The sequence below is a fragment of the Balaenoptera borealis genome (genome assembly GCF_965194805.1).
Source record: "Balaenoptera borealis genome assembly, chromosome: 11".
In the NCBI taxonomy this organism is placed as follows: domain Eukaryota; kingdom Metazoa; phylum Chordata; class Mammalia; order Artiodactyla; family Balaenopteridae; genus Balaenoptera; species Balaenoptera borealis.
The window spans coordinates 88,378,254-88,400,520 of record NC_138868.1 but is presented as its reverse complement, the minus strand read 5'-3'; the positions used below and the strand labels follow the sequence as shown (position 1 = coordinate 88,400,520).

The window sequence follows — 22,267 nt, the reverse complement described above, 5'->3', positions numbered from 1 at the left end:
TTCTTCTGCCTGATATATGCCTTTCTAAAAGTCTCATTTGGTCTTCCTTTTAATAACGGATATTCCCTCCCCACTACCTTCCCCCTCTTTATGTGTACACACACACACACACACATTGTTATAGCCTTTTACCTTTGGTGATTTCCTTTAATTTATTAGTTTCAGCTACCACCTGCAAACTAATAATGCCTCTTAAGTCTGTATCTGTCTTGTCAAATTCTGCTTAGTTTTAGAGAGCTTCATACCTTGTAGGTCCTTTTGCAGCCATAGTCTGAGATCTCTCCCCCAGAAAGAAATTGTTTCCCTAGGACCTCTGAATTTGTATCTCACTTTTTAGTGAGTCTAAAGGGTTAGTAAGATCTATGAAATTATCAAAATACCAGCCTTATAACTTCAAAATTTAGAAATAAGAGTAACTACTTATCCCTTAGAGCTAAACTCTAAAATTTGATAATTCAGACTGTTGCCAGCGGGCCAGCCTCCACTGACTGAACTCTGTAAGCTCTGAGGCACATTCATACCTAAGGACCCAGCCACACCTATACACTAAGACCTCTCCCAGCCCATCACCCCTACCCACCCCTAAGGCCAGATGGTTTTAGAGGAAAGCCTGCTTTCTAGTTGTTCTATTTTTAAAAGTTCTTCCCCCCTTGAATACCAATCATAATTACTTCTTACCACTGGACACATTTTTAAAATCAAGCAAAATTAATAACTCATCTGGCTGAGCCAAAAGTCTTAAACCTCACTTGTTATTTTTATCCCCCTAAAGCTATTTCCTGTACCTTTCTCAAGGCTTTTTTGTCCATACAGATGTGATATAGATAAAATATCAGTTTTATGATTCCTGATTCTAAATTGGAGAGGTTAGTATCTATCTATAGCCACAGTTGCTTTGAAAATGTTTCTCTGGCACACCCTTCACCCCCCTTTCTATTCCTTCTCTTCCCTTTACACTTACCTATTTATTTCGTGAAAGTCAGCAAAACACATCAACCCCAGGCCTCCCTCACTGGAGCTCAGGCAAAGATGTAGAAAGTACAGCTCCTGAGGACAGGCATCTTAGCTACATTAAAGCAAGGCTGAATGAGCTGAGTCATACACGCTCAGTTCCTTCTTTCAAACTCACCAATCAGGTAGTACTCCTCCCTTGTAGTGAACTAGGGTGTGAAGGTCACCAATTACTGTTTTCTTCTCAGTCCTTTGGAAAGGTCAAAAGCTCCTCCTTTACTGGTCTTCAGAGGAAACTTGGGTACTTCTGGAAGACCAGCAAAAATTTCTAGGGGGTAGGTACTATGCAGACAATTTTTATATCTGCAGTTTCCATTTGTGTTCTTTCCTAAAATCCATCTGCTTGAGAAAGTATCTGGTGTTCTATAGATTCTCCTTAATTATTTACCTTTTCAGAAGCAAAGGTCATATCTCTTACCCAAGAGAATGTAATTATGGTGCGTTGCCCCAGGGTGTGAAAACTTTCAAGGTGGGCAAAACCTTTTAGGCACCCAACAGGGATTATTTCAAAAGGGAGGAGGAGTGTCTAGCAAAAGCTAGAGACTTAATTAAACGTCAGACTTTTTCTCAAGAAAAGTAAGTCTGATTTGGCTTGTAAGTTTGTCTTTACGGGCTGGTTTCAGCAGTTAGGCTATTGTGACATTTTCCATAAACTGAGTATCATTGTTTTGACACATATTTAAAATACACACAAAATATATAGAAAGCTTGATTATATCAAGGAATATGTACTTTGAAAATGTCATTTAGAGAACACGCAAACAAAAGAGTTTGTAGATGATTTTACCATTTTATGAGCCAAAGAGGAAAATTTAATAGTTAAAATAGCTTATTAAGAGATGTTATTGGACTTTAAAACTTATTCCTAGTTTTTTTGACTGTGAAAGTCATATGTATCCAGTTCAACAAATAGAAACAATGTACAGTCACATAAAGTAACATTGAAAGTCACCATCTTTCTGCTACTTCTTGACCAAGCCCATGCTCTAGAGGTCATCACTAGGAAGCCTTTGATTTGTATCCTCTTAGCCTTTTTTTTTAAATTCCCACGGATAGATTCACATAAAGCACTGCCCCCCCCATAAATGAGATCATTGATTTGCAATTTGCCTTTTTTTCCCTAGCAAATGTAAATTGTGAGCATTTTCCCAGCTATACATTTATAACTTTTAATGGCTGCCTAGTATTCTGTGAATGTATACTGTTGTTAATTTATCCCCACCCCCGACCCCACCCCATGGATTTACCTAGTTTCCATTTACTACTATTGTAATCAGCTTTGCAATGGAAAGTATTGAGCCTATATTTTTCCACTAGAGGTAGTCATTTTATAGAATATATTCTTAGGATAAGCACTTTGTAATTTTCATAGGAGGCTTTCAAATTACCTTTCTAAAAATGTTAATGTTTATACTGACAGCAGTGTAGGGAAGAATTAATTTTCCCAAACTTTTGCTACCTGATATCTTTTTGAATTTTCCCAAATTAATGAACAAAACATGGTAGCTTGATAGTTTAATTTATATTTCCGTAGTGATTATGAAGTTATGTATATCTTTACATTCATCCATTTTGAGATTAGGTTGTCTTTTATCATTAATTTGATCTTGACATTTAAAAATATTATTTTCTCTTTACAGTGATTTGAGTATGATCTTGATCAAACAATGAATTGAACTAAGATGACTTTGAATTGTATGGTATCCCAGTACTCTTAATGATAAAATGACATTATGTGACAACTTTTTTCCAAGGTAAATTCCAGTGTTATAATTCTGTTTTATTGATTCTTTAACAGTTAAGGGAAGAAAGCCGGAGGCTGGCTTTGGCTGCAAAAAGAGAAAAGAGAAAGGAGAAGGGAAGAAAGAAAAAAGAAGAACAAAGAAGAAAACTAGAGGAGATCGAAGCCAAAAATAAAGAAAACTTTGAACTCCAAGCTGCTCAAGAAAAAGAAAAGCATAAAGTTGAAGGTATTTTCTCTAAACCATCTAATTTGTTTCATGTAATACATTCTACTCAAAATTATATTTCCTTAAATATCAGTAACTTAAGGTGAAAAAAGATCTCTACGTTACTAAGGCCTAAAGTATTTATATGCTATTTTCATTTATTGACTTCTTCCCAGCTTTTTATTATAAAGAATTTCAAACCTACACACAAGTTGAAAGAATAATGAAACAAACACCTGAAATACCCTTCACCTAATTTAAAAATAAACATTTTACTATATTTGCTTTATCTTTTTCTCTAAATATACATACATAGTTTTTTCCTAAGCCGTCTGAAAGTAAATTACACACATCTGACATTGCATCTATAAAACATCAGCACACATCCAAGGAATGACATTTGCTTACATAATTGCAATACCATTTATAATACCTTAAAAAATTAACAGTAATTCCATAATTTCATCTACAGTCAAGACCATATTCAGATTTTTCTTAAATGAGGGAATTATTTTTAACAAGGTTCTAACTAAAAAATTATTTGAGATGAGGATATTGTTAGAAAGAACCATTGTCATTAAACCACCAAATATTTATGCTGTGTGTGTGTGTTAATTTCCCCCTCCTCCAGCCTTTTATTTTGAAAAATTTCAAACTACAGAAAAGTTTAAGGATTAGTATAATGAACACCTGTAAGTCACCTAGATTCATATAACATTTTGGCACATTTGTTTATCTTTTTTCCTCTCTCTTTTTTTGAATAGTCTTATATATGTTGTACACATCATACGAAATTACCCCTAAATACTTGAGCAGTGTTTCCCAGTAAAAGAACATTATTTTACATAACCACAATAACATTATTACACTTAAGACATTTAATAATTATGTAATAATATGTAATATACAGTACATATTCATATTTCCCAAAGTGTCCCTGAAATATTTTTTATAACTGCCTACTATGCGTTGTTTAGAACTTAGGGACAGAGAGAATAGATCAGTCATATCCATCTCATTACCAGTGAATGCTGGAATGACTGATAACTTTATATCTAATAGTAGTAGTAAAGTAAATTCAGCGTTTATTTTGTCGAGTGCTTAAAGCTAAATATATGCCAAGAACGCTAGAACTTGCTAATTCAGTATTGCTACTTCTACAGATGAGCCTGCAGTCTCGACAGAGCCTCCAAGTGCCACAACCACTACTACCATAGGTATATCTGCAACCTGGACCACTTTGGCAGGTTCCCATGGTAAAAGAAACAATAGCATAACTACAACCAGTTCAAAGAGGAAAAACAGGAAAAATAAAATTACTCCAGAAAATGTTCAAATTATATTTGATGATCCACTACCAATCTCATACAGTCAGCCAGAGAAGGTGAATGGAGAGTCCAAGAGCAGCAGTACCAGCGAGAGTGGAGACAGTGATAACATGAGAATTTCCAATTGCAGTGATGAAAGTAGCAACAGCAACAGCAGCCGAAAGAGTGACAATCATTCACCTGCTCTGGTCACCACCACTGTGACCAGCAAGAAGCAGCCATCAGTTCTGGTTACGTTTCCAAAGGAAGAGAGAAAATCTGTTTCTGGCAAGGCTTCAGTAAAGTTAGTTCCAATTTTCATTTTCATGATTTATAGTATCATTATGAAACACTTTGTTGCTGAATTTTTTAGTAAAGCAGGCAGATGAACAACTGACAAAATAAGGGTTTGTCTTTGCTCTAAAGAAGGCATGATTTCATTTGAATTAAAGAATTACTGTGTAATTTCTTCATTTTGGTTGTTAAACTGAACCCATGAAGAGTATTGATTATGGTTTCTCAGGGATTATTATTGTATTTCAGTTCTGCTAAATTTGACCTCTAGATAATATCTTCTTAAAATTGGCCCTTCATATTATGCTAAGTATTGAAAAGTGAAAAATAAATTTCTCATTTATTCATCATAGTATTCTTAAAATAAAGAATCAAATCATATAATAGTTTGCCTTTATCATTAAAAAATTCTACATCTCTTCTATATTTAATGTGTTTTTCCTCCCTGTTAAAGATTGTCAGAGACTATCAGTGAAGTGACCAGTAATTCTCTCTCCACTAGCACAAAATCTGGTCCATCTCCCCTTTCCTCTCCAAATGGGAAATTAACAGTAGCAAGTCCTAAGCATGGACAAAAGAGGGAAGAAGGATGGAAAGAAGTTGTAAGAAGGTGACTGATTATTTCTTTGATTGTTTTTCTCATTTTTATATGTGCTCTATTTCACAATGAAGCATAGTTTACCTTACAGTTAAATTCCCCTAACTCTTCCAAAGGTTGCAAACAAACTGGTGGCCTAAGGCTGCATCTGGCCAACAGAGACAACCTATACTATATTTTAGAGGGAAAAAAAAAAGTATATGTTAACACTTTTAAAATTGGGAAATTTTACATAAAAAGTTAGATCATTGTGGTGTCTGCTTGACCCCCATGGGTATTGGTATTTGGTAGTGAACTAATTTATTTAAGATGATAGATTGTCTTGTTCAGCTTTGTAACCTCAGAGCCCAATATGTAGTGTCTACTACAAACTTGTAAATATTTGGAGAATGAATTAAGTATTGGTTTTAAACTACTCTTGTCTTCAAATCATAGGATACCTTTATTTCAAGGGTTTTAGGACTAAAATAGTTTGCTGTATTTTGCTTGGAACTTTTAAATAATATGTGTTAAAAAGTAAAACAACATCCCAGAAACTAAAAGGTGGTAAGATACCAAAGACCTAGAAAGGATGTGATCCATTATAAATCTTCAATAACCTATTTTAAGGAACTCTCCAGAAATTCCATCAAATAATTAAACTTTTGATTGTTTTAAAACAAAATCTGTAGTGAACCAAGCTTATTACTGTTAATCTCAAGACGTACTGTACATTTTTTATCTTATTTTGGGCCAACACTTCCCCTCAACCCCCATCTCTATCTTTATCTCTTTCTCTGTCTCACACACATTCTTTTGAACTAACTGAAATCACAACATCAGAATACTCTCTGTACAAAAGTAAGAGAATTCAGTTTTCCTGCATGTATTTTATATTGTAGTATGCAAGCAAATTCTTAACTAACTTAAAATAATGATCACTGACTGATTATTATGTCCTTTAGGGAAAAAGGAATTATCAAGTAACTTAGTTATGTATACAAAAGGGCAGGGATCATACCTTACCATTTAAAAAAATAATGTATAATTTCATAGTTAATCTATTCTAAATAAATAATTTACTTATTCATTGAAGCACAATTGGCTCCTTCTTTTTATTGAGAGTTATACTGTTTTTCTTTTAGAAGTACTCTTTAATTTAGACTTGTCAGAAATTTATATCTACCTTTCCTGAATCTGAGTGTTTAAAATTGTAATGTAATTTTGTAAGTTTTAGGTGGGTTTTGCTTTTTTTGGAATTCCAGCAGGCTTTTCTCTTTCCTCACACAACTAAACATCCCTTAGCAAGTTTCCATATTTGTGGATAATCATTTTAATGCCTCTAGAAGAATACAAGGCAGCAATGAATTTTTAGTATCATCCTTTCAGTTATGTATTAGGGAATAAAAACAATCATGTGAGTCAAATACCCAAAGGTACCCACAAGAAGCCTTTCTTGACTCCTTAGGGTAGATTAGATGCCCCAAGCAATGTGTCTTTATGATACCCTATTAGAGCACTTACAACATCGTGTTGTAGTTTTCTTACTTGGTTTCTACATAGTCAGTATATGTGGGCAAGAGCCCCTGTCTGTCTTATTTGCCATTAGTATTTGCATTAACACAGTGTATATCTACATGTATGTGCTTCACAGATATTAATGAAGGACGAAAGTCAAAAAAGCAAACAGTTTTTGGTAATGAGATGAGAAGCTGTGGTAAAGCTCACTCTCTCTCTGTCTTTCTCTTTTTTCTGTGGCTCTTAGTTGCCTTTTATCACTTAGAGTGAGAGTAGGTAGAAGAGGCTTATTCGACAATATTCTGAATTTACAGACACATATTTTAGTAATAATTCTTATTTTAAGTACAACCACTGATACTTATGATTTATATTAATTTATTTTTGCAGCTGTTAAACAGGTCAGAGAAAGTATCTGTTCCATCAACTGTGATATCCAGAGTGATTGGAAGAGGAGGTTGTCATATTAACGCTATTCGGGAGTTCACTGGTGCACACATAGATATTGATCAGCAGAAAGACAAGACAGGAGACCGGATAATAACTATAAGGCAAAGTTTTGTCTCTTACGGTTTTTTTCTTTTGTATTTTGTTGCACTAGAGCTTAATTATCAATATATATAAGCATTTGAGTTTTCAATGGAACTTTGTATTTAATAGCATACTTTTTTAAATGGGAATTTGATTCGTGTTTAAGATAAGCTTTACAGTTTTTTTTCTTATTCATATGATCTTGTGAAGTATTTCAAAGGGCTTTAAAGGAATTTTTCTTTTGTGTGTGTATGGCAAAGGTTTGAATAATCTTTTCCTTATAAAAAATTTTAATATGACATTCTTAAAAACTTCTTTTTAAGAAGGAATGGGTTTCTAACACATTCTAATCTGTAGTTTTCCATCTTTCTCTTAAATTAGCATTTGAGATTTGTTATTCTGAGATTGTATCCTTAGAATATGAGCTCAGTAATAGATTTAAATCTGAAGTGGATATTTGTTTTAAATTGAATATTTGAACATGTCTATGTCGAATACCCTTAGAGTAAAGATGATATTCTAAGAAATCATAAATTTGGTTGTGAGAGACAGGTGCCCTTCCCGGTGGTAGAGGGGCAGATAGTTTTTTAGCCTGCCTCAAGAGGAAGGAGGCAATTAACCAGCTCTGTTTTGCACTTATCCCCTTCTCCTATCTTGTTTATCCCTCCCCTGGGATAGGTGTAGTCACAACTTGCCTTACCCAGAGAAGAGGGGAAGCATATACCCTTTATAAGTAATTTCCCCCTTAGGGTCTCCATAAGGCTTTCCGCTCAATCCAATATTTTCCTGAACATCCAAGACTGGAGTTTGACCTTATGGCCATGGTTGTCATTATCAGGATTCTTCTCTCATTTTGAGACATCTGTCCAAAAGAGTTACAATAATCACTCTACTAATAGAGAAACCACTAATAAATATAAATGGGGTCATCTAAGCTACCAGGATTTAAAATAAAATACTGTTTTCTTACTCAGTGGTATTATTTTTCTTGCTTATTTGTACTGCTTTTGATATTGATCAGCTGTTTAACTTCATGGTAACAATATGGATTACATAGGATTTTAAAGTGCAATGGTTTTTCTGTCTAGAATGTATTTCACGGTAGGAAGATGATTGCTTAGTCTGAGGAAACAATAGTGAAATTAAATTTCTTGGAAAAGAAGTCATTTACTTTTCCTTTGAAAAATATAGTGGTGTGTCAGGACAGTTTATTGCTTTGTTTGCATAATACCTCAAAAATAGTCAGAAAATTGCTTCTTAACTTTTATCTGTTCTTTGTATGTGTGTACATACACATACACACACGAATTAATTTAGGCTTTACATATTAAAAAGGCGAAATTGGACCTAATTTTTTTTTTTTGTCAACTTATAGGGGTGGCACTGAATCAACAAGACAAGCAACTCAGTTGATCAATGCTCTGATCAAGGATCCAGACAAAGAAATTGATGAACTTATTCCAAAGAATCGTTTGAAAAGCTCCTCAGCAAATTCCAAAATTGGGTCATCAGCACCTACCACCACTGCTGCTAACAGTTCCTTAATGGGAATTAAAATGGCGACTGTAGCTCTGTCATCAACATCTCAGACTGCCGCAGCACTCACTGTGCCTGCAATTTCTTCTGCATCTACTCACAAAACCATTAAGAACCCATGAATAATGCGAGGCCTGGTCTTCCAGTTTCTCTTCCATTAGCATAGCCTCCTCCACAGTGTGCACAGGCTTTGCTTGCTGCTCAGACTTTCCAGCAGATCCATCCACCAAGGTTGCCCATGATGCACTTTGGAGGTACTTTTCCACCAGCTCAATCCACTTGGGGTCCTTTTCCTGTCAGGCCTTTGAGCCCTGCCAGAGCTACTAACTCGCCTAAGCCTCACATGGTGCCTCGCCATAGCATCAGAATAGCAGTAGTTCTCTGGTGAATTCAGCAGGTTCTGTAACTTCAAGTCCAACAACTACAACCAGTTCATCAGCTTCAACGGTGCCTGGTACATCTACAAATGGCAGTCCAAGTTCACCTTCTGTTGGAAGGCAGCTTTTTGTCACAGTTGTGAAGGCATCCAATGCCACCACCACAACAGTCACCACCACAGCAAGTAACAACAGCACTGCACCCACAAATGCCACATATCCTATGCCTACTGCCAAAGAATACTACCCAGTATCATCCCCATCTTCCCCATCACCACCAGCCCAGCCAGGAGGGGTTTCTAGAAACAGCCCTTTGGATTGTGGAACAGCATCTCCAAATAAAGGGGCATCTTCCTCTGAACAGGAAGCAGGTAGTCCACCAATAGTAGAAACAACAAACAGTAGACCTCCAAACAGCAGCAGTTCTTCTGGGAGTTCATCAGTTCATTCTACTCAGCAGCAACCTCCGGGATCTGTTTCTCAGGAGCCAAGACCACCTCTTCAGCAGTCTCAGGTTCCTCCCCCGGAAGTTAGAATGACTGTTCCTCCTTTAGGAACAACAAGTTCTGCTCCAGTGGCGGTGCCTTCTACTGCCCCAGTGACTTACCCTATGCCTCAGACACAAATGGGATGCTCCCAGCCTCCACCTCAAATGGAACCCCCTGCTATGAGACCACCCTCTCATGGCACAACTGCCCCTCACAAGAATCCAGCTCCTGTGCAAAATTCATCTGTTGCAGTCCTCAGTGTCAAACACATTAAAAGACCTCACAGTGTCCCCTCTTCTGTCCAGCTACCTTCGACCTTAAGTACACAAAGTGCTTGTCAAAATTCAGTACATCTAGCAAATAAGCCGATTGCTCCCAATTTCAGTGCCCCCTTACCATTTGGGCCCTTTAGCACATTGTGTGAAAGTAGCCCTACTCCTGCTCATGCCTTCTGGGGAGGATCTGTTGTTTCATCTCAGTCAACACCAGAATTTATGCTATCAGGAAAATCCTCATATTTGCCAAATTCAGATCCTTTACATCAGTCTGATACTTCCAAAGCTCCAGGTTTTAAACCACCATTACAGAGACCTGCTCCAAGTCCCTCAGATAAGTTTGTATTTTCTGACATTCTTCAGCTGCTCGTTTCTACAAATGATGTTGAAACTCTTGGTTATTTTCTAATATTTTTACTCTGTGACTGGGTCAGATAGACAGATTGTAGTACTAATTCAAATGCTATTGTGAGTATTGAGTGTGTCTAGTATGGCATTATTACTTTTTAAATCTTTTTAGAAGCTGTAATGGATTTTTATCTTAAATTTACTGTAAATAAATTTCTTCATCAGGTATATTTTTCTCTCTCAAAATAAAGAAAAGGGGACTTCCCTGGTAGTCCAGTGGTTAAGACTCCGCACTCCCAATGCAGGGGGCCCAGGTTCGATCCCTGGTCAGGGGAATAAATCCCACATGCCACAACTAAGACCGGGAGCAGCCAAATAAATAAATAAATATTTTTTCTAAATAAATAAAAAAAAATTTTTTGAAAAGTCTCATATTTTAATTTAATAAGATAATGACATCAGAAGTTTGTTTTTAGTTCAAATAAAAAATAATTACCAAAGATTTTTAAAATTTGATTTCACTTCCTACTGTTTTTTGTTTTAAAAATAATGAGAAAAATATAGAGCTACATAGTTCAATAGGGTAGGTACTAACTATATGTGCTATTTAAATTTAATGAAATTAAAAATTCAACTCAGTCAAGCTGGCCATTTTTAAAATTTTTCCCAGTTTTGTTGAGATATAATTGATGTACATCACTGTATATGAGTTCCAGGTGTAGAGCATAATGGTTTGACTTACATACATTGTGAGATGATTACGGCAGTAAATTTAGTTAGCATTCATCATCTCCTATAGATACAATTTTTAAAAAAAAAGAAAAAGGAAAAAATATTTTTCCTTGTGATGAGAGCTCTTAGGATTTAGTCTCTCTTAACAGCTTTCCCATGTATCATACAGTAGTGTTAACTGCCGTTACTATGTTGCGCATTACATCCCTAATCCTTACTTATCTCGTAAGTGGAAGTTTGTACCTTTTGACCACCTTCCTCCAATTCCCCCCCACCCCACCTCCACCTCTAGTAACCACAAATCTGATCTCTTTTTCTATGAGTTTGTTTGTTTGAGATTCCACATATAAGTGAGATCATACAGTTTTTGTCTTTCTCTGTCTGACTTATTTTACTTAGCATAATGCCCTCACAGCCCATCCATTTTGTCAGAAATGGCAGGATTTCCTCGTGTTTTTGTGTGTGTGTTTTTTTATGACTAAATAATATACCATTGTGTGTGTGTATGTGTGTGGTATATATACATATATGTATACATACCACAGCTTCTTTATCCATTCATCCATGGATGGATACTTAGGTTGTTTCCATGTCTTAGCTATTGTAAATAATGCTGTTACGAACATGGAAGTGTAGGTATCTTTTCGAGTTAGTGTTTTTGTTTCTTTTGGATATAGTTCCAGAAGTGGAATTGCTGGATCATGTGGTAGTTCTATTTTTAGTTTTCTAAGGATCCCCCATACTGTTTTCCATGATGGTTGTAGGCTGGTCATATTTCAAGTGCTTCCTTAATAAGCACATAATGGCTGGTAGCTGCAATATTGGAGAGCCCAGATATTGAACACATCTATTAACATAAAAAGTTCTGTTAGACAGTGCTGATATCTAAAGAGGATCTAAAGATCTGGTTTTGAGTGACTGCTTTTTCTTTTTTAACTTTTTACTTTGAAATATTTTTAGATTTATAGAAGAGTTCTTCTATAATTACCCCAATTTCCCCTAATTAAACATTCTTACCTAAACACCATATATTTATTAAAACTAAGAAATTAATATCGGTACAGTACAATTAACTGGACTACAGACTTTATTCAGATTCCACAGTTTTTCCAATAATGTTCTTTTTCTGTTGCAGTGTCCAGGATACCAAGTTGCATTTTGAGCTCTGTGTTTTAATATGAATATTTCAAATAATTAAAGATAATTTCATTGAGTTATTCGTAGTGAGGTGGATGGACCTAGAGTCTGTCATACAGAGTGAAGTAATTAGAAAGAGAAAAACAAATACTGTATGCTAACACGTATATATAGAATCGGAAAAAAAATATGATTCTGTAGAACCTAGGATCAGGACAGGAATAAAGACGTAGATGTAGAGAATGGACTTGAGGACACGGGCAGGGGGGAAGGGTACGCTAGGACGAAGTGAGAGAGTGGCATGGACATATATACACTACCAAATGTAAAATAGATGGCTAGTGGGAAGCAGCCGCATAGCACAGGGAGATCAGCTCCGTGCTCTGTGACCACCTAGAGGGGTGGGATAGGGAGGGTGGGAGGGAGACGCAAGAGGAAAGAGATATGGGGATATATGTGTATGTATAGCTGATTCACTTTGCTATAAAGCAGAAACTAACACACCATTGTAAAGCAGTTATACTCCGATAAAGATGTTAAAAAAAAAGTCTACCATTAAAGCAATAACAAAATAAGAATAAATAAAGATAATTTCATGCTAGAGATAGACAAACTATGGTCCATGTGCCAAGTATGGCATACTACCTGATTTTACATTTGTGGGTTTTTTTTAATTGAGTTATAACAATTGTGTAAGATTTAAAAAAAATTTTTTTTTATTTTTAAAAAGAATAATATGTGACACAAAAAAGAGTACATTCAGAACTTCCCTGGTGGTCTAGTGGTTAAGAATCTGCCTTCCAGTGCAGGGAATGTGGGTTCAGTCCCGGGTCGGGGAACTAAGATCCCACATGCCACGGGGCAACTAAGTCCTGGTGTTGCAACTAGAGAGCCCACCTGCTCTGGAGCCCGTGTGCCACAACTACAGAGAAGCCCGCGTGCCGCAACTAAGACTCGATGCAGCCAAAAATAAATAAATAAATAAATATTTTAAAAAAAAATAGTGCATTCAACTTTCAGTGTTCATAAATAAAAGTTTTGTTGAAATACACCTATGCCCATTCATTTACATATTGTGTTATGGCTGCTTCCATGTTCTGCTGACAGCCTAAAACTATTTATTATTTAGCCCTTTACAGAAAGGTTGCCAACTTGTTACGTGTTATTGAAGAGATGACATTCTGGGACTAAAAATTTCTAAATATAATGGGAACTGATTGTTATTTTTACGTCTTTCTATAACACATAAATATAATGTAAAGAACATGGTCAGTAAATATTTCCTTGCTGGGGGTTGATTGAAATATTTTCATATTTCACTTTCAAAAACACTTTCTCTTGAATACTAAATAGAATCAATATAATTTGGTTGTAAAAGCTTCATATGCTAATTAGTACATTGGAAATGCTTTTATTTTTTTCATTTTTTTATTTTTTTATTTTTTTTTTTTTTTACATAGATATACTCCTATTACATCTTTTTTTTTTTTTTTTTAATTAATTAATTTATTTATTTATTTTTGGGTGTGTTGGGTCTTCGTTTCTGTGCGAGGGCTTTCTCTAGTTGTGGCAAGCGGGGGCCACTCTTCATCGCGATGCGCGGGCCTCTCACCATCGCGGCCTCTCTTGTTGCGGAGCACAGGCTCCAGACGCGCAGGCTCAGTAGTTGTGGCTCACGGGCCTAGTCGCTCCGCGGCATGTGGGATCTTCCCAGACCAGGGCGCGAACCCGTGTCCCCTGCATTAGCAGGCAGATTCTCAACCACTGCGCCACCAGGGAAGCCCCATTTTTTTATTTTTTAAGAATTTTTATTGGAGTATAGTTGATTTACAGTGTTGTGTTAGTTTCAGGTGTACAGCAAAGTGAATCAGTTATACATATACATATATCCACTCTTTTTTAGATTCTTTTCCCATATAGGCCATAACAGAGCATTGAGTAGAGTTCCCTGTGCTATACAGTAGGTTCTTATTAGTTATCTATTTTATGTCTAGTAGTGTGTATATGTCAATCCCAATCTCCCAATTTGTCCCTCCCTGCCCCTTACCCCCTGGTAACTGTAAGTTTGTTCTCTACATCTGTAACTCTATTTCTGTTTCATAGATAAGTTCATTTGTACTCTTTTTTTAGATTCCACATATAAGCAATATATGATATTTGTCTTTCTCTGTCTGACTTCACTCAGTATGACAATCTCTAGGTCCATTGATGTTGCTGCAAATAGCATTATTTCATTCTTTTTTTATGGCTGAGTAATATTCCATTGTATATATGTACCACATCTTCTTCGCCCATTCCTCCGTTGATGGACATTTAGGTTGCTTCCATATCCTGGCTATTGTAAACAGTGCTGCCGTGAACATTGGGGTGCATGTATCTTTTTGAATTACGGTTTTCTCTGGATATGTGCCCAGGAGTGGGATTGCTGGATCATATGGTAGCTCTGCTTTTAGTTTTTTAAGGAACCTCCGTACTGTTCTCCATAGTGGCTGTACCAATTTACATTCCCACCAACAGCGTAGGCCGGTTCCCTTTTCTCCACACCCTCTCCAGCATTTATTGTTTGTAGATTTTTTGATGATGACCATTCTGACCGGTATGAGGTGATACCACATTGTAGTTTTGATTTGCATTTCTCTAATAATTAGTGACGTTGAGCATTTTTTCATGTGATTTTAGCCATCTGTATGTCTTCTTTGAAGAAATGCCTATTTAGATCTTCTGCCCATTTTTTGATTGGGTTGTTTGTTTTTTTTGATATTGAGCTGCATGAGCTGTTTGTATATTTTGGGGAGTAATTGGAAATGCTTTTATATTTCATTTTTGTAAAGTTGGAATTTAGTGAAAATACTTCACTTTTCAAAAAATGTGAAATCTAGGTAATGTGTTAAGACAGACTAAAATTAAGATTTAGAGAAAAAAGAAGTAAATTCTTGTTTTGTGGAAAAGTATAGAAAAAAGACGTGCTCCATCGGGAGGTAAGGTTTTGGGGTGTACAGTTGGTTAGAGCCAAAATTAGCAATGAAGTTTAACTTAAGAGTCTATCAGAGGGAAGTATTAGATTCAGGTCAACATAGGCATGTTTGCCTTTACAGCTATACCACTATTTCTACACCCTAGAAATTAACATTAATTCAGTAATAGCACCCAATATGTAGTACCATCATCCCAAATATACCCTTTATGCCTGTATGTTTCTTTTTTCTCTCCTTTTGATCCAACCAATCAAGATTCACACATTGCTTTTGGCTATTATGTCTCTTTGATCTCCCACAGTCTAAAACATCTCACCATCTTCTTTTGTTCTTCTTGACATTGAATCCTTTGAAGAGTCCAGTTGTACTGAAGAATGTCCTGCCTTTCAGATTCACCCGTTTTCTCAATCTGTGGTTCCATTCTGGTTAAACATTTCTAGCAGGAACATCAGATAGGTAATGTTTGAATCTCACACTGTATTGTATCAGGAGGCACTCAATGACAGATTGTCCTTCTCTTATCTATGGAAAGCATGGCCACTTAGTTAAGATGCTGATTGTCAGATCTCTCTATTATAAAGTATAGCTACAATCTTTTTTTTTTCTCCTATAGTTTTTTTCTGGTTTGTTTTCAGTTTTGTGGGGTTTTTTCGGTTTTGTTTTTGTTTTTTTATTTTAGTAGCACTCTTAAGTTCACAGCAAAATTGAGAGAAAAGTACAGGGGTTTTCCATATACCCCCTGCCTTCACACAGGCATAGCCTCCTTTATTACCAACATCCCACTCCAGAATGGTATTTTTGTTACAGTTGATGAACCTACAGTCACACATCCTTATCAAAGTCTGTAGTTTACATGAGGGTTCATTCTTGGTGCTGTACATTCTGTGGGTTTGAACGAAAGTCTGGTATAGTAACCATTATACTATCATCCAGAGTATTTTCAGTGCCTTAAAAATCCTTTGTGGTTTGCCTACTCATCCCTCCCTTCCCCATACGTTTTTTAAAGGTAAAATTTTATACAACTCCTTGGCCACCAAACCTATTTAAATTCTAGTGTTAATATTAAATCTATATGTATTCTATAATAAGTAATAAAATGTCAAAATTAAAAGTAAATGTAAAATGTTTTCCTTGGTAATTTCTTTTTTATAGCTATCTTTATAAAATAAAGGGGGAAATAATGAGTGGAATGACTGGAAGAAGTAAGCAAGGAGAAATTTTTTTAATAATCTAAAATATTTTTGGATATATTAGGGACCTCTTGGAATTTTAGGTTTTTCTAATTATATCTCCTAGGGGTAACTATTGTAAATTATGATTATCTTCTACATTATAGGTATTGTCAATATGGACTCACCATATGGTTCTGTAACACCTTCTTCTACACATTTGGGAAACTTTGCCTCAAACCTTTCAGGAGGTCAAATGTATGGACCTGGGCCACCCCTTGGAGGAGCACCCACAGCTGCTAACTTTAACAGACAACATATTTCCCCGCTTAGTTTGTTGACTCCTTGTTCATCAGCATCAAATGGTGAGTAATATACACTGTAGTTCCAGAGGAAGAGTTTGTCTGTATGTTCCCTTAAAAAACAAAAGGTTTTAAGTTTTTCAAAGTTTGGAATTTTTAAGTTTTAAATCTCTTAATAATTTAAATTCTATAAAAATGTAATTTGTATTCATGGCAATCTGAAATCAGGAGGACTTTAAATAGAATTTCCAGGTTTTTAAAGTATTAGAATCAACTTCGGCTCTATCAAACCTAGCATATTATATTGAAGTTAATTTCTAAGAGGGATCATTTTTTGAGAAGAAAAAATCTTGTTGTATCATCTATTGATTTACATTTACTTTCAGGTTTGAGAATATAGCTCCCAAGAAGAAAGATTTGTAGCCTTAAAAGTAGTATAAATATCATGTGCTTTTGGTCTACCTTTAAATCTCATCTATTACATAAATAATACAACTGATTTCACATTACCAGATGTGTGTTTTTAACTGTAGTCAGACTTTGAAGCATTGATCAGATTTTTCAAACCAAGGAAGATCATTCATCAATAGGGAATTCAACTCACATTAAGAGAATTCCATAGTGAGGCTATTATTTGTGGTTATTTATTTATTTAGCGAGGAAAAAGGCATCAAATTGCTTTCACCTTGAGGAAATTTTAATAAGAATCCATTTTTTTTTAAACTACTAAATTTCTTTTAACAATGTTAGAGCCCAGTTAATAGAGACTTGTTAACTGAATGAAAGAGTAAAAAAAAATTAGTATTTGAGAGATGCATATGAAAGTACATTGCCAGTGAAAGCATGAAGTAAGGTGTAGCATATAGTGAATTTACATATTTATAGTTTTTCTTGTGTTTGTCAAATAACAAGGACTGTCACTTGGAATATTAATTATCCTTGTACAGGTGTCCCTAAGTGAAAAGAAGTGGTTTAAGAAAGAATTCAAAGTGACTGTGATAAAAACATGCCAGAAACAAAGTGAGAAGTATGAAAATAAAGTACGAATGTAAGAAGAAAAAAAGTTTACAGCAGTTCTCATTGAGGATACTTTACCCATCTTTGAAAAAGCTTTAGAAAATTTCTTACGAATCATAACTGAGATAAAGTGAATATAGTATAACATAGCTACTTAGCCTGGCTTATCTAAACATAAGCTATTAACAGAACACTGAAACTAAATATAACTCTAAGGAATAACTGATTATGACATTTTAGTCTTAACTATCTGGCTTATAAGGAAAGGTTATAGCCTCAGTTATTTAAAGCTGTATTCAATGCAATATAAATTTCTGTGTACTAGAGGAATATGGATATTTGTTTTATTTATTTAGTTTATTATAAGGAAGATTGATAGGTATATATTGAATGGAAGGTAATTCACTCTGTATTAAAAATTGGTCTGGGCTTTCCTGGTGGCCAGTGGTTAAGAATCCGCCTGCCAATGCAGGGGACACGGGTTCGAGCCCTGGTCCGGGAAGATCCCACATGCCGCGGAGCAACTAAGCCTGTGCACCACAACTACTGAGCCTGTGCTCTAGAGCCCGTGAGCCACAACTACTGAAGTCCGCGTGCCTAGAGCCCATGCTCTGCAACAAGAGAAGCCAACGCAATGAGAAGCCTGCACACTGCAACCAAGAGTAGCCCCCGCTTGCTGCAGCTAGAGAAATAGAGAAAGCCTGCGCACAGCAACGAAGACCCAACACAGCCAAAAATAAATAAATACATTTATTTTAAAAGTTGGCCCCCAAAAAGGGGGGGAATTCCCTGGCGGTCCAGTGGTTAGGACTCCGAGCTTCCATTGCCAGGGGCACGGGTTCAATTCCTCGTCAGGGAACTGAGATCCCACAAGCCGCGCCACGTGGTGCAGCAAAAAAAAGAAAAAATTGGTACTTTATCCTAATTCAGGATTCTCTCCCTTTAGGGAGGTGAATTTGAAGAGATTTTAGGGCAAGTTACAACAATTAAGAAAAAAGAAACCCAGAAAAGTAAAATATTGAGGGTTACCAACGAACTCTGTTTGTAGTGTAGCTAATAACCATATGTTAAATGATAATAATAATAACAGTAACAACAGTTAATTTACTGACGTTTAGATACTTTTCAAGGTAATTTTCCCCCCAGATTGCCTTTGTCAGCAAAATCCTATTATAAACAGTTAGGTGAGCTTAGACAAGTCATTTCAGTGAACCTCAATTTTCTGATCTGTTAATATCTACCACACTGGATTAGTTTATGGAGTAAACGAGATAATCTACTATTACTATTAGTCTACTATTACTACTATTATCTACTATTACTGTTGGTCTTTCTTCTGTTTGATGATAATGAACAGTAAGTGTTAGTCCTGTTTTCTAATAGTTTCAGAAATGTACTAATGGAATGGTGACAGAAGAGCGAACGTTTTTATAAATAGCCAGTGATTAAAAAGTCTGAAACATAATTTTTGAATGATTTTACCTGCTTAGTTTTTTCTTTGACTCCTCTTAAAATTAGTTTTTATTCCTAAGTATATAACAGATCTGGATCAGTGTCTTCTGAGTATGTTGAGCTGAAACTAAACCGTTATAGGAATAAAAACATCTTCCTTAAAATATCTACATATGGGTGATTCATATTCACCTATTTATATATAAAAATAAGGATAGTCTTTGATTTTCATGTTCATAAAAAAATAGGAATTGGGAGAAAAGATGTTAAAATTGTAACATCATTGCTATTGAAATGTGTTACCTGAAATTTTTTGGTAGTTAATCTTTAAAATAGAATGGATTCTCAGAAGCAGAGAATGTTTTAAAATAAAATAAAACATACTTACTGATATTAATGTTTATTACTTTAGGAAATACATTAGAGATTTTTTTTCCCCTTTTGAACCGTGAACCAGTCAAGGTAAACATGTTGCATTTGATTATATCTCTAGGGTCTTTAAAGAGTAGCACAAAGAACCGGTGTATATCCCCCCACCCCCACTCACTAATTGTTAACATGTTGCCACATTCCTCCCTTTCCCCACCATGTATCCCTGTGTGTATGAGTGAGTGAGTGTGTGTCTGTGTATGTGTGTGTGTCGAGTATGTGTAGGGGATTGTAGGGTTTTTTATTTTCCTGAATCATTTTAGAGTTAGTTGCACATATCAAGCTGATTTCCCCTAAATACTCCAGATTATAATATTTTGGAAGAACAAGAACATTCTCTTCCACAGCTACAGTGCAGTTGTCAATTTCAGCAAATTTTACATTGATACGTTACTATTATCTAATGTATAGTCCATATTCACATTTCATCACTTGTCCCAATAATGCCTTTATTACTTCCTCTCATTCAAGATTCAAATCAGTATCACAAATTGCATTTAATTCCCATGTCTTTTAGTCTCAGACAATCTGGAACTGTTTCCTTAGCCTTTCTGTATCTTTCAAAGAAAGCTTTTTTTTTTTTTTTTTTTCAGATTATAGGTCAGTTGTTTGGTAAAATGCCTCAGTTTGTTTTTCTGATATTTCTTCATGATTAAGTTTAAGTTATATATTTTTGACACGAATATTAGTATTAGTCAACATTGCACTGTTCTCACTGACATTAGAAGGTATAAAATATCAGTTTGTGCTATTAATGGTGCTGTTAACTTTGATCACTTGGTTTCACAGATTTCTACACTGTCAAGTTGTCATTTTTCCCTTTGTAATTTATAATTAATCTGTGGGGAGTTGCTTTGAGACAATTCTTATTCCTCATCAGACTTTCAGGCAGAATATAAGGGAAGGGGGGGGAAGAAGTAGCACTTACCTCAGTAGAAATAATCGTTTTAGTTTTGTAACCATGTTAATGTTTATAAATTTAAAACAAAACCAACCTTGATGAAGGGAAAAACACTAAAATTGAATGCAAATCGAAACAAGTAAACCTATCTGTATTTTAGATTATTAACATAAACCTACTAAAAGAAAAACAATCCAAAAAACTCTTGAAGACAGTAGTATTTTGTATACCCTTCAGTCTAAAGACAAACTTCAGACAAATCTGCAATTCTACTTAGGACATTTGTTTTTTTATAATGTTATGGATAAACAATTTTAAAGCTATATGGGGTGTATTGTAAGGTTGAGCAAATGAATAAGTAAAAATATTGATGATGATGTGATCCAGGATTCTCACTGTAAGAAGAGAGAAATGTAGAGTAGAGTAAGGCAAGGAAGAACCCTATGGAATTGGATTGGAATTAGAGGATCAATACGAACTCATTATTTTATTTTTTTATTATTATTTTTTAAAATAAATTTATTTATTTATTTTTGGCTGCGATGGGTCTTGCTGCGAGCGGGCTTTCTCTAGTTGCAGCGAGTAGGGGCTACGTTTCGTTGAGGTGCACGGGCTTCTCATTGTGGTGGCTTCTCGTATTGCGGAGCACGGGCTCTAGAGTGCAGGCTCAGTAGTTGTGGCGCACGGGCTTAGTAGCTCTGCGGCATGTGGGATCTTCCCGGACCAGGGCTTGAACCCATGTCCCCTGCTTTGGCAGGCGGATTCTTAACCGCTGTGCCACCAGGGAAGTCCCTGAACTCATAATTTTAAAATGATGTTATGTGTTGCATTGAATCATATAAAATTGCCATTTCCCCACCCCCACCCCCCCAGCACTGCCTACTGAAAGGGCCTAGAAGCAATGAATTTTCAGTAGCGGTAAGCATATTCAGTGCCCAGATCTGTCTGTTAAATATTTTAGTTCACTAAAAGAAACTAGGTCTTCCTGGGGAAATAGCTGAGCTCAGGCAGGGAAAGTATAAGGGGAGCCTGCAAAAGTCTTATAGTGTCAGAAAGTAATTCAGTGCTCAGATGATTGGGACATGTCAGAAGGACACAGGAGGCGGCTTGAAAGGGGCTCCCACTAGCCAAATTGAGGACAGTTTGACCATCAAAATGAATAATGTCAGCTCATTGAATAAAACAAGAACCCATGTGTACATAATGATTGTAAATAAAATTTTAAAATGCAGAAGAGGGAATGTTGCTCCTTACAGTATAATGACAACTCATAAATGTAGAGGAATTATAATTTGAGTCATCATTTTGCAACTGTTAGGATGATTCAGGCAAGACTCTCAGACTTTTACCTTTAATACTGAGTTTTTAACTAGTTTGCATTTTCCTTACCTAATGTAAATCTTAATACTTTTTAATGACCATTTAGTTTGTTTCATCTGACTTCTAACTCTTCTTTAGGTAATCTGTTCACACGAGTGTAATTTCATATTTTTGTTTATTTATGGTAGTCTTTTAAAATTTTGTTTCTAGTATATATATTTTTCTTAAAAATTGCCATTCTGGGTGCTGTTGTAGAACTAACCACAGAAGCATGACTTATTTTTCACAATATATGTATCTGGTTTCTGTACTTGAACAGGTTTTATCAACACTTCTCCATACATTCCACTTCTCTTTTCCCTCCCCCTCTTTAGGACATCAGGACATGGTATTAGGACTCTGGCAAATTAAGTTGGGATGTGGGGGACATGGGTCCCTTCCTTCAAAAAAAAAAAAAAAAAGGAAGAAAGCAAAGAACCTTCCTTGAGGCCCCCAAACAGCAGATTGGTGATGCCCGAGATCCTTCTGCATACAGGCTGGTCAGAGATCACTTCGGCCCTTATCCCACTCAAACTGCTAAGGTCTATCCTCCCAACATTCAACCAGCCCATGCATTGAGCAC

General features: G+C 35.7%; 1 protein-coding gene across 1 annotated transcript in view; it reads left to right on the top strand.

The window, feature by feature from the left end:
• Positions 1-22,267, top strand: part of LOC309606634 (ankyrin repeat domain-containing protein 17-like) — a gene marked incomplete at its 5' end in the record, with an annotated part of 63,722 nt that overhangs the window by 32,047 nt on the left and 9,408 nt on the right. The window contains 9 exon segments of the mRNA XM_082343931.1: positions 2,810-2,981; positions 4,124-4,571; positions 5,016-5,171; positions 7,058-7,207; positions 8,563-8,840; positions 8,843-8,886; positions 8,890-9,082; positions 9,085-10,197; positions 16,392-16,589. Of these exon segments, the coding sequence (XP_082200057.1) occupies positions 2,810-2,981; positions 4,124-4,571; positions 5,016-5,171; positions 7,058-7,207; positions 8,563-8,840; positions 8,843-8,886; positions 8,890-9,082; positions 9,085-10,197; positions 16,392-16,589 (2,752 nt within the window).